Source organism: Mirounga leonina, unplaced genomic scaffold (genome assembly GCF_011800145.1).
Source record: "Mirounga leonina isolate KUSES-001 unplaced genomic scaffold, KU_Mleo_1.0 Mir_174, whole genome shotgun sequence".
Classification (NCBI taxonomy): Eukaryota; Metazoa; Chordata; class Mammalia; order Carnivora; family Phocidae; genus Mirounga; species Mirounga leonina.
The window spans coordinates 20,885,667-20,898,429 of record NW_023270451.1 but is presented as its reverse complement, the minus strand read 5'-3'; the positions used below and the strand labels follow the sequence as shown (position 1 = coordinate 20,898,429).

The 12,763-nt window shown below is 37.3% G+C and overlaps 1 protein-coding gene across 5 annotated transcripts in view; it reads left to right on the top strand.

Annotated features, from left to right (window-relative positions):
- HEPACAM2 (HEPACAM family member 2) overlaps positions 1 to 12,763 on the top strand; it is a 40,378-nt gene that overhangs the window by 8,297 nt on the left and 19,318 nt on the right. For all 5 annotated transcript variants that reach the window (XM_035020573.1, XM_035020574.1, XM_035020576.1 and 2 more), the window contains exon 3: positions 6,711 to 7,007. In XM_035020573.1, coding sequence (XP_034876464.1) covers positions 6,711 to 7,007 — 297 coding nt within the window. The remainder of the gene's footprint in view (positions 1 to 6,710; positions 7,008 to 12,763) is intronic.

Here is a 12,763-nt window from a genome sequence, read left to right as displayed (position 1 = left end):
AGAAGTTATAGAGAGCGTGAATCATTTAGAAGATGCCTACAAAGAGAAAACTGAAGGAATACCTTAAGAAGAACATTTTCTTTCCCAAACATTACCAGTAGTTAACATGATTTTGTTTACATGAAAATATTTTCTTTACATCAGTTTTTTTTTTTTTTTAACATCTATCTGTCTCTCCATCTATTTGCCTATCTTTAAACTCTAGCTATAGATTTAAATGAGAAATTCCCGGGGCAAAATTGTATAAACAGTTACAGTTACATGAAAGTATCATTTGCATCTTTAAATACACTTTTATTTGGCTATATAGTTTATTTTAATCTGTCAAAGTGAGACTAAGACTTTTTTTTTAAAGATTTTATTTATTTATTTGAAAGAGAGAGTGCATGCACCAGGGGAGGGGCAGAGAAGTAGACTCCGCGCGGAACAGGGACCCCAACAGAGTAGGGAGCCCAACATGGGACTCAATCCCAGGGCTCTGGGATCATGACCTGAGCCAAAGGCAGATGCTTAACCAACTGAGCCACCCAGGCGCCCTCTTTTTTTGTAGAGAGAGAGAAAGTGCGCATGCACAAGAAGGAGGGGAGGGGCAGAGGGAGAGGGAGACAGAATCTTAAGCAGGCTCCATGCCTAGTGCAGAGCCTAATGCAGGGCTCAGTGTCACGACCCTGAGATCATATGACCTGAGCTGAAATCAAGAGTCAAACACTTAACGGACTGAGCCACCCAGGCACCCCAAATTTTTCTTTTAACATGTACATGTTCATGCCCCAATCTCATTATTATCATGGAATATGGTGATACACAGGGTATAAAGAATAAAAATGAGGGAAAAACCATAGTCATACCTATAAATATTAAATATTATGCTTTAAATTCCTAAATCTTCTTTCTTATCCTGTGTTATTTTAAAGGATGGAAAATATCCCCATCCAAATAAATTCAAATTTCACAGAATATGTCTTCTATTATGGACTGAACCTTTTTCTTTACATTCTTTTAGACATAGTCTATGGAAATCTCACAGAGAAACGCCAGTCATGAGTAAAGACTAATGGTAGATAGTAGGAAGAAGAACATTTGGAAAATTTACAAGTTTGCATTGTAAAGATAAATTATCTAGATGGTTTAACAACAATTATTACTCTTATTAAGTGGTAATTGTGAATATAGTATTATTAATTTCCTTTCTTGACTATTTTTACATTCAAATGCAAAACTCTTCATTTAGTCAACAATCTCATCTTACTGACCTTCATTCATTCACTTATTCACTCATCCATTCATAGTTTGTTTGATTCAAAAATCAAACATCATGGTCTGGGTTGTGCTTAACAATTATTACTTATCACATAACATATAGAAACACAACCCAGACTCATTAACTTTTTTCAGACTCATTAATTTTTACATTTTTCTTTCTATTGCTATTTTAGCCCCGTTTTATTGTTTCTTTTTATTTTTTGTTCGGTTTGGTTTAATTTGGGGTTACAATAATTAAGTAAAGTATGTAGTGTGAAGATTTGTCATTTATCCTTCCTGTTGATGTAGCATCAACATTTTTGCAATCTTTATCATTCTATACAAACTGGGAATATATGCCTTGGTTGATGTTCCCACTTCTCTTTCTTCACCTGGCTACACCCTCTTCTCCCTTCATAGTATCATCTTCTCCAGAAAGGCTCACTTGCCCCGACCTTGTTTCAGCTCTTCAGTGTGACTAAGAGGTTCGCTGTGCTCCTATAACACCTTCTTTCCTGGTACTCACTGCACTGGAGTCTTTCTATTCATAAGCACTCTGACCCCAAATAGGAACTCTGCGTTATTCATCTTTGTATTCCTAGGGCAATACTTGACACAGATTAAGACTCGATACAGGTTTCTTGAACTTGACTAAAATGGAACAGATGATCTTTCTTCATATCCTTTCTTAATGATGCAAGGCTAAATTCCCATCATAAGATAACAGCTTCCTAATTACAGTGCTTTGGCCTTTTATTTTTTGTTTTTGTTTTTGTTTCTGATCTTTAGCAAAGTTTCTCAATAAAAATGTCATATTCCAATATTCCCCCATGGAGGTCCACATCATAATTTAGAATTTCAGTGTTAATTAACGAGTCTGTTTTCTTAAGGCACTGTTTCTGTGACAGCTTCCTTCATGAAAGCAGGAATTATTTTTTATTTTGGCAGAAAAAGTCTAACAGAATCTATTAAGACTGGCCATGTATGTATGAGGTTATGATGTCATAACCTAGTAATGGACTTGTTTGGAATATAACATCAAGTCAGTAATTCAGACAAATACCTACTTATAGTCCATGAAATGTATATGCCTTCCAGCTTCATTGTAAATAATAACCCAGTAACCACTGCATTTTGTGTGCGACATATGGCACTGCGGCAGGGAAGTATTCTGTGTGGTAAAAATTAAAGAAAAAAAAAAAAGGTCATTCACAATAAATACTTACCATCTGCTCCCAAGCAGGGTTGCAAGCAGCATCATGATGGAAATTTCAGTACTGTTCCCACCCAGCCATAAATTGTTAAAGAGAACAGATGATATGTGATTTTACAAGTCACTTAGTAAACAGCCATTTCTGAGGCAAAAGGTTTATTTCTATTGGGAGTTCTCTGCCACAGGGCAAGAAACTGAACCATAATCCAAAGTCAAAATAGAATTATCCTTCTGCTTTCATTTTCAATGTCAGAGGCCACACTGGTGAATCACTCCAAGTGTCTTCAATTGGATTGCCCATTCTCATGAATAATACATTCAGCTGCACCTCAAAGTAAAAGATGGTCAGACTGAAGTGCTAAAAAGGAAATAACATCATAGTGTAGTAAGAAGAAAACACTGTAAGCAGTGTATAGAGAGAAAGAGAGAGAGAGAAAGAGGAAGGAAGGAAGGAAGGAAGGAAGGAAGGAAGGAAGGAAGGAAGGAAGGAAGGAAGGAAGGAAGGAAAGAAAAAAAAAGGAAGGAAGGAAAGAAGGTAGGAAGGAGATAGATGTGTGTGTGAGAGACAGAAAGAAGTATATAAGATTGAAAGATCGTACACTGAAATCGGATACTCATTCTTTGAATGGTAAAATTACAAATGAGTTTTCTTTCCATCCTTGTGAGTCTCTGAATTTCAAGGTTTCCTGCAATAAACATGTATTTCTTATATAATCAGATAAAGTATGTTATATTTTTAAGAAATCATATAAAAAGCAAGGAACTTAAATGCTTCAAGATGTTAGGTTCCAAGAATTGGGAGAAATGTTTGTATGGGGGCTGGGAAAGTTTGAAGGATTTTGAAGCTAACTCTGAAGAACCAGATATAGCATATAATTAAGACAGAGGAGAAAAGTTTATGTCAATCATGAAACGCAACAAATGGGGAAGTAGCCAAATCAAAATATGCATACGTGTAGGGAAGATAAGCTGAGATTCCTTTCTTTAGAAGCATGTTTTATTTTAAACCAGAGCAATATTATTAAATTAGATAATCAACCTTATTCACCAAATTTGGCTGTAAGTGACTATGGGCTTCCTTTACAAATTGAGCCCATTCTCCAAAATAAAAGAATTACTACTTTTGAGAATACTCCATTATGTTGCAGGGTCCTAAGACAATTCCAATTGAGGAGTTCTCAAAAAAGTTTTGAGTAATGTCAGCACACTGAAAAGAATATTACTCATTTTTATGTGTGTCAAATTATCAAGCAATTTGTTTTTATAGTCACATTCTGTAAGCCCTGAAAGCCAATGAAGACAGACTTAAACTGAATGGCTGTATTTTTATGACCACACTCTTGTTTATCACTGCTCGCAGAAAAGCTCTCTTAGACTTTAGTTTTTGTGCACAGACTCGGGTCTCTTGTTGTTCCAAACTTTAGTTGATTCCTCCTCTTGGTTTCCTACTATGTGAACCATAACCAGTACTTACCAGTTGGTGGTCTTTGCTTCTTTAATGTTTTGTCAATGCTAACAACTTGAAGGGACCCTGCTGCTGAAGGGGGCCTGGGAGAACAGCCACAGGAATCATGTCTACGACACTCGGATTCTCCCACAAGGCCTAGAACAATAATACTATGCACACAGTGACATCTCAATATTGATTTTGGTTGAATGAGTGAAAACAACTCTTCGTTCCCATTACACAACCTACTGTTTAGTGGAATTCAGAATAAGAGGGTTCCACTTAGCACAGAGTTCTGAAAGAGTGGTTTTCCCCAGAGACTGTATCATAGCCTGAAATGAGAGCCACATGACAGGGTTTTAGTACAGCTAGTACAGTGCAGGAAAGGGCATTCATTTCTCTTCACTATAATCTTCCATCTCCTGTTCCTGATTACTTTACATTTGAAGATACTAACGTCTTTATTTGGCTTCTGAAATCAGGATCATCTCATGTATACATATTAATGTAAATCTATAGCTTCCCTGTAGAAGTTTGTATCTTTAGGAAGCAAATATGTGTAAAGTTCATGTTCCCTAGCTAAATATAATTTATTGTTTTGCATCTTCAGTTTCTGTTTTATCTTAGGAAATGTGTTTTCCCAATGGTAGATTGGTCAGAAAATGCTGACACAAAAGAGAACCACTCTGGGAATCTGCAAAATTAAGGTTGGTTTGCCAGTATCCAAAATAGCTTTAGCATGGCATCAATCATTCAAGGTATTTCAAAGGGAGAAGGAACTTGGGCAACCATTCATGCAGTCAACCTTTTTATAGCAAAGGTGAGGAAAGTGAGACCTAAAAGTTTAAATGACTTCTGAAGAACACTTAAATAATTATTGACAAAATCAGGATTTAACATAGTGATAACTGATAATGACTACTGTGTAATCATTACATCATATTATTCCCTATAATGAGAGATAAATAGTACTTTAAAAAAAAAAAAATCAGAACCGGGGCACCTGGGTGGCTCAGTCGGTTAAGTGTCTGCCTTCGGCTCAGGTCATGATCCCGGGGTCCTGGGATCAAGCCCCACATCGGGCTCCCTGCTCAGCAGGGAGTCTGCTTCTCCCTCTCCCTCTGCCCCTCCTCCCTCTGCCCCTCACCCCGCTTGTGCTCACTCTCTCTCTCTCTCTCTCTCAAATAAATAACTAAAATCTTAAAAAAAAATAATCAGAACCTTTGAGATTAGGTTATTACTGAGCAAACCATCCATAGCCTTTTCCATTTTATTAATTCCTTGAGAGTAAGAACTGTATCTTATACATATTTTTTCTCTCTTATATTAAATATATTATCTAACAGTATCTCTCAAACAAGAATTTGTTGATTGATTACTTGATTAACTGAGTACAGAATTAATATATAATTAGACAATTTTAGCTTATTATAGAGATAATACTATAGTTACACAACAAGAAACTATTCTGATATAGAAAATTATACCACATACATTTTTGGGGAGGTAATATGAATGATCAAATGCATATATTTTAGAGTTCCAGCTCTGCTATATAAAAACTTTGGACCATGGGAAAATTAATTTTTAAATGTCTCTTCCTTCATCTTATAGTGAGAATAATAAATTCTACCTCATGTGGTCGCTTTAAAAATTAAATGTGGTTGTCTGTGTAAGTACTTAAAGTGCTTTCATATGGAAAGTAGCCAACAGATGTAGGTGATGATCAGCTGAAAACTGAACACAATCATGTCCAAACCTTAGTTTTTAGAATTTAAACCAGGATTTAGACTGGACAAGAAAGACTTTATCTAGCTCGGAAATTTTTTCAGTCTCTGTCTTTATTTTCTGAAGAAAGCAATGGGAAATACATCTTCATCTACAGGCAATCTGGTGCCATGGACATAGCAAAATGCCACAAGAAAATTGCAGTAAGGAAAAACACCATGGGATATCCATGATTAAGTAGTTTATGATGATCAATGAATATTTGTTAATGATAATGAAGATGTATTTTTTCCAAACAGGATTCTAAGCTTGGTTTGCAGGGAAAAGTTTTTTTAAATTCTTTAAATGTTAATGTGTCATGAAAATACGGGACACTTCTGTATCTATTTGCACAAATCTGTGCTCCATGTGAAACTATTTTATTAATATTTGCATGACCTATCTTAGTACTATAAAGAAAAACAGATAATACTCAAAGTATGAGAAAATAATGGCCATAACCTATTTCTAATATGCTTTCAAGTACAATTATGGTTTCAGAAAGATGGTACTTGTCTAACACGATTGCAGATTTATCAATACATTAATTACTCAAAAGCTTAGCATACGTGCTGGAGGGGAGAGGGATGGAGGGATGGGGTAACTTGGTGATGGACACTGGGGAGGGTATGTGTTGTAATGAGCACTGGGTATTATATAAGACTGATGAATCACAGACTGGTACCCCGAAACAAATAATATATTATATGTTAACTAATTGAATTTAAATCTTTAAAAAAGTGATGATGAATAAAAAGCTTAGCATACAGTTATGATGGCAGTGTCTCTAAAATTATATACTAAGTTTCAAGGCTTTTACTATCTCAGATAAGTTCAATCACATCTCAAATAATTTCCATTGTCATGGATATCAGAATAACACATTTTTAGTCTTCACAATTTATTGGGAATCTAAATGAGGACCTATTTGCCCAAGTTTAACTTGAAGACTTTCATGGAAAGTAAAATGCTCTCCCAAACTCTATAACTATGTTGTGATTCTTTATACCATCCCTTTGTTTCTTTTTTCTATCAATGCAGATGGACCTTATGGACTTCGAGTTAATTCTGACAAAGGGCTAAAAGTAGGGGAAGTGTTCACTGTTGACATTGGAGAGGCCATCTTGTTTTATTGTTCTGCTGATTCTTATCCCCCCAACACCTACTCCTGGATCCGGAGGACTGACAATACAACATATGTCATTAAGCACGGGCCTCGCTTGGAAGTTGCATCTGAGAAAGTAGGCCAGAAGACAACTGACTATATGTGCTGTGCTTACAACAATGTAACTGGACGGCGAGATGAAGCTCATTTCACAGTCATCATCACTTCTGTAGGTAAGTGTGACATAAAAAGCAAGGATCCCAAGGAAACACAAATGCAAGCTAGCCTTGCTCTAGCCCCATTTTATATCTATGTGGAAGAGAAAACTATTGTGGATTGTTGAGAAACTCTAAGAAACTCTCTTTCCTGAGTTGATTAATCCATGGCTTCTATGAGTCAAAGAAAGAAAACCCAAAACAGAATGGAGAGAGAATTCAATTGCTAACTGAGGGACCATGAAGAAAAAGAGAATTCAATAAATTACTTAAATATGCATTTATGCTTTCCTGATTTTAAAATCAGGAGTAGAAGAGAAGCAGTCTACTCATTTAAACTGGTTTATATTTGCTATTGCATTAGCTCGGGTGAATAAATCTCCATGAGTTGGAAATCTGGTTTTCCTACTATCTGATTTGACTCCTCTTCTCACTGTCCTTCATGGGCCTCCCTTCCTCTTTCATCATTTAAACACCTGAAATCTGGAAGTTCTTAACAGGAGTCTCAACACCTTGGAAACTATAACATTTTGTAAGTCTTTGAAATCTGACATTCTCTAGAAATCATCTGATTTTTATAGAAAGCTCATCAATCCACAAAAAGTTAAGTATCACTACCTAAAAATGTGTGTCCACCAAATTCTCATCCTTTTGAGCCTTCTCTTCTCTCTCTCTAGAATAATTTTACTTTCCTATATAATTTCATTCACTCCCATGGTTTCATGTAACACTGGTGCATCCCAAATCCATATCTTTAAAGCTCTAAAACTGTATACCCGGTTGCCTTCTGGGTGTCTCCAAGTTGAAATGCCAGAGGCAGCATATAAGTCAAACATACCAAAACTGAACCATCTTCTTTCCCCCCAAATTACTATTCTTTCTGTATTCCCTATTTAAGTGAATGGTCTTACTATCTACCAACCTGAATCAGGTAGCTAAATGCCACTCCAGACCCCTTTCTCTTGCTTATTGCCCTGTCCAACAACCAGTCACCAAGTTTATCCATTCTCCTTCTTTCCTACTTCTCAAACCCATTTCCCTTCTCCTTCTTTCTCAAATTCTTCTCCTCTCCCTATCCCTCTCCCTGTTCTCCTCCTCATCCCCCTCTTCCACCTTGTCCTCATCTTCCACCTTTTTCTCCTTTTGCTTCTTCCTCTACTACCAGTACTTCTGCTAGTATCAGGTCCTTCCTGGACTTAGCATTGCATACAAAGACAAGTCAGTATCCACCTGGGGAACACCTGAGAGCAGGTTTGGAATGGTGGCTAGGGAGCCTATTAGTGGTGTAGGGACAAGTATGCAAAAGGGTACCACACATCAATACTTTCTCCTTTGATAACTTCTCTTCCTCTGCCTTTATAGCCCTAGTGCCTAGATTAGGGCCCATAATATAGAAAGAGTCAATATGTTTTTTTGAATAAATGAAGCAAGAATATAATCCTTGTAATTCTTAGGCTAAATTTTTCAATATGTGGCCCTTGGGCCATGTGCATCAAAATCACCTGGGGAGGTCTACTAATGTATTTTCATTAAGATACCTCAGACCTATTGGGTCAGGATCTTGAAGGTAGGATCTAGGAATCTGAATATTTAACAGGCATAAGTATGGTAATTATGTGTTAAAGGTGTTTTGTTTTTTTTCTCCTCTGTAGTCTTTTGAACTTATTAAAAAGCCACCAAGAATTATAAGACTATAACAAATTACAAACTGATGAAGACATATATAGTGGATAGAATCCTCCCAGGATTCCTTAAAATTGAGAGTATTCATGTTTGTGAAATCCTCTGAATATACTGGAATTTATATACTGGCATGGTGAGGTTTTGTTTTTTTATATGAGGAAAATACAACACTCTCTAGAAAAGTGCTATCCAGGGGTGCCTGGGTGGCTCAGTCAGTTAAGCATCTGCCTTTGGCTCAGGTCACAATCCCAGGGTCCTGTGATTGAGCCCTGTATTGTGTTCCCTGCAAATCGGGGAGCCTGCTTCGCCTTCTCCCTCTGCCCCCCAATCGTGCTCTCTTTCTCTCTCTCTCAAATAAATAAAATCTTAAAAAAAGAAAAGTGCTATCCAATAGAACTTTTTTCAGTGAAGGAAATATTTGATATCTGCTCTAGCCAATATGGTAGCCACTACCTTCACCTGGCTTTTGAGCACTTCAATTTAGCTATGCAACTGAGGGACTGAATTTATTTTATTAATTTTAAATTAAATAGCCACATGTGTCTGGTAGCTACCATATGGGACAATGCGTCTCTAGAATTTTTACTGAATTATGTGTCATTTGGGCAGTGGATAATATATTTCCCTTATTGCTCTCCAAAGCATATATGTGTGTAGGGTGCTATAAATCAGACACTCATTTATTCATTATTTAGCACCTATTATGGGCCAAATACTGGGATAAGCATTGAGAATGCCAAGTGAAAAAAAAAAATCCTGCTAACAAAATGATCACAACCTAATATGGGTAGCAGGCATGTAAACAGCTAAGGTGCATCCTTTGCTTTCTATTTTACTAAAATTTTAATTGGCTTAACCAGCTTTTTACCTCAGTGGCTAACCAAAACATAATTTTAAAGCAAGCCATAATTAAGCATATAAAGTCATTTAGTAGCAATCTGGTTGTCATGTTAGACTTGTTCGTCATGCTCATTGCAAGTGAAAACATCGCTATAATATGTACTTGTATATCCCATTGAAAACTTACTGCCTGAAATTTCCCCATTAATATTTAGCCAAAGTATTTTCATAATATCAGAAGCCCCCAATATTGGATTAAGATCTTATTACCAAGGCCCAAAGACAGCTACAGTCTTTATATCAAATAATTGTCTTTTGCAAAGTATAAAAAAACCTGTTTGACCTGTACAAAGACCAGGTATTTGTTATTATAGTAAATAAGAAGAGCAGGTGCTTAATTTTCAGAGGGATTCAGAGTTGTCAACATTAGTGACCTCTTTATGGTTTTTAGAGCTGTTTTTCAACCCCCATATGTCCACAGAACTTTATTATTTTTTTTAAAGATTTTATTTATTTGACAGAGAGAGACACAGCGAGAGAGGGAACACAAGCAGGGGGAATGGGAGAGGGAGAAGCAGGCTTCCCACTGAGTAGGAAGCCCAATGCAGGGCTCGTTCCCAGGACCCTGGGATCATGACCTGAGCCGAAGGCAGACGCTTAACGACTGAGCCACCCAGGCGCCCCCTCCACAGACCTTTAACTCAAACAGCAGCAAATGGCAAAGTAAATGAATAGTATGTCTTAAGTATCTGATTTTTTTTAATTTTCCAAATTAATGAATCTCTGCAATGGAGATTAAGTGTACACTAACCTACAGTGAAAAAATGAACATCACCAGTTGAGCCCTGACTGACCATCCACTCTGATAAGCAAGCAATCTATATTAAGATCAGTGAAATGGGGCACTTGCCTCCCTTGACAGTCTTGATTGAGAATATCAACAAGACTATGGTCTTTCTAAAACATAGATTGCATATACAGGATACTGTTTATTTTCTCATCACCTTAACTAATTTTGTGCTATATACAAAGAGATACTCTGGTTTGTCCATGACATGTGTATGTTTTCATATTAATGGGAAATTACGAAGCCTGTAACTAAAAATCATATCTAGAATATAAGTTTCAAGGAAAGACTAGCAATTAAAATAATCAATTACCACTTGTATTTTGAAAAAAAATCAATGATTTTATTTCTTTGATTAAGGACTTCCTTGAGTGCAGGTGTCCATGCTTTAAATTTTAATGGGGTCTAAATCACTACTGTAACATGCAATATATAGAAAATGAAAATATTTATATCAGAATTCAAGTGTTCACGTTTAGTGAAGACACTCAAATATATAAATTATTGGAGTTCCCAAGAGCCACATGGCTGTAGTTTGAGATTTAGATATAATAGAAATGTCTCAAATTTGCAGGTGATACTGAGAAATCTATCATTTTTTATATTTATTTCTATTGTACATCTTTTCATATGGAAGAGAAAAAGAAAGTGACCCAAAGCAGGAAAATGAATTGACTCATTTCTTCTATCTAGAAGTTTCTCCTGTTTAAGATCTTAAGGAGATGTATTTCACTTTGGGCCACTGGAGAAAACAGCTGAGAAAGAACTACAGCCCTGACATCCAGACCCTAAGACCATAGGTGACATCCCCATGAGCATCTAGCACAGAATAACTGTCTATCAGGTGGGGCCATGGAGGAGTATGGAAATAGCACACCCCCCAGTATGGTCCTTTCATCTCCATAGGGACATGAATCAGCTACCATAATCAGCAAACAGATTGGATGGGAGAGATCTCAGAACTCCATTCTGATCTAGGAATAGAAATGCAGACTGGGGGGTGGGGGGGTGCGCCTGGGTGGCTCAGTCGTCAAGCGTCTGCCTTCGGCTCAGGTCATGATCCCAGGGTCCTGGGATCGAGCCCCGCATCAGGCTCCCTGCTCTGCCGGAAGCCTGCTTCTCCTTCTCCCACTCCCCCTGCTTGTGTTCCCTCTCTTGCTGTGTCTCTCTCTGTCAAATAAATAAATAAAATCTTTTTAAAAAGAAGGAAGGAAGGCAGGCAGGCAGACTGGTAGCATATGGCTGTCCTGTCTTGGGTGCAGTCTCTCAAACAGCAGGGCTGTGATACCATGGATACCACACCTCTTGCCCATATTTGCACTTAATATATTATTTCATTTTATTTGTTTGCCTAAGGAGGGGGCAAATAGCATTTGCACTAGGGCTTTGGTAAATGAGTCAGTCATATTTAAATAATGAAGAGAATGGCATGCTATGAGCTGAACAGTAGAAAACTCTCTGAAAGAAAGAATGGGGCTCCTGCGAGTGTCCAGAACTGCATTCAGAATTCCTATACATTCTCTGTAGCAATAGGATCAGAATTTCTCAAGTTGGGGTCTGGAAGTCCATCTCTCCAAAATACACTTGCCTAGAGCTGAGACTGCAGCAACTGTGCCCCTTGATTTGATCCTTGACATATTTGGCATTTTTTATTTTGTGAAAGGGAGCAAATTTCATGTTCTGAGACAGAGAATCAATGTTGAGAGGAGAGACTCAGAATGCTCTAGAAAGAAGGGGGCCTAACGGGGAAGATCATTTGTTCTGAGAATAAAGACTATCCCTATTCCTCATTCTCCAGGGAAAGGATGCTTGGCCTTCACCATAGCCAAGGTTTTGGGATACAGACAGTGGTCGCTACAAGGTGGTTCTCTGATGTAGGGCTAACAGGGGCCAAGGGGAAAGGAGGCAAGAGAGCAATAAGAAAGGAGTCTGAAGAGATAAGGAAGTAGGGGTGCCTGGCTGGCTCAGTCGATGGAGCGTGCAGCTCTTGACCTCAGGGTTGTGGCTTCAAGCCCCATGTTGGGTGTGGAGACTACTTAAAAATTAGTTAATTAACTAATTAATTAAAGAGATAAGGAAGTAATGGTAAGAGTAATAAGTGGAATCCTCTGTAGGACGAAATGTGTAAATTCAATCATTTTAAGAAACAAATCAAAAGGGACAAAAAGTTAAAAATGAAGGAGAGGCAAGAAGATGTCTTATTTAAATGTAAGATGGCCAATCATTGCATGCTAAACCAACTTCTGGTTGGTTTCAGAATCACAGAAGTGCCTGGCGAAGAGCTGATGTATGCAAGAGTGTAACCTTACCATTAGAATGAGAAGTACTTGGAAGTAATAATTATTAGCATATTTTCAAGCTTAAGGGGGGAAAAAACAACTGAGACTATACTAAAATGTTTTTC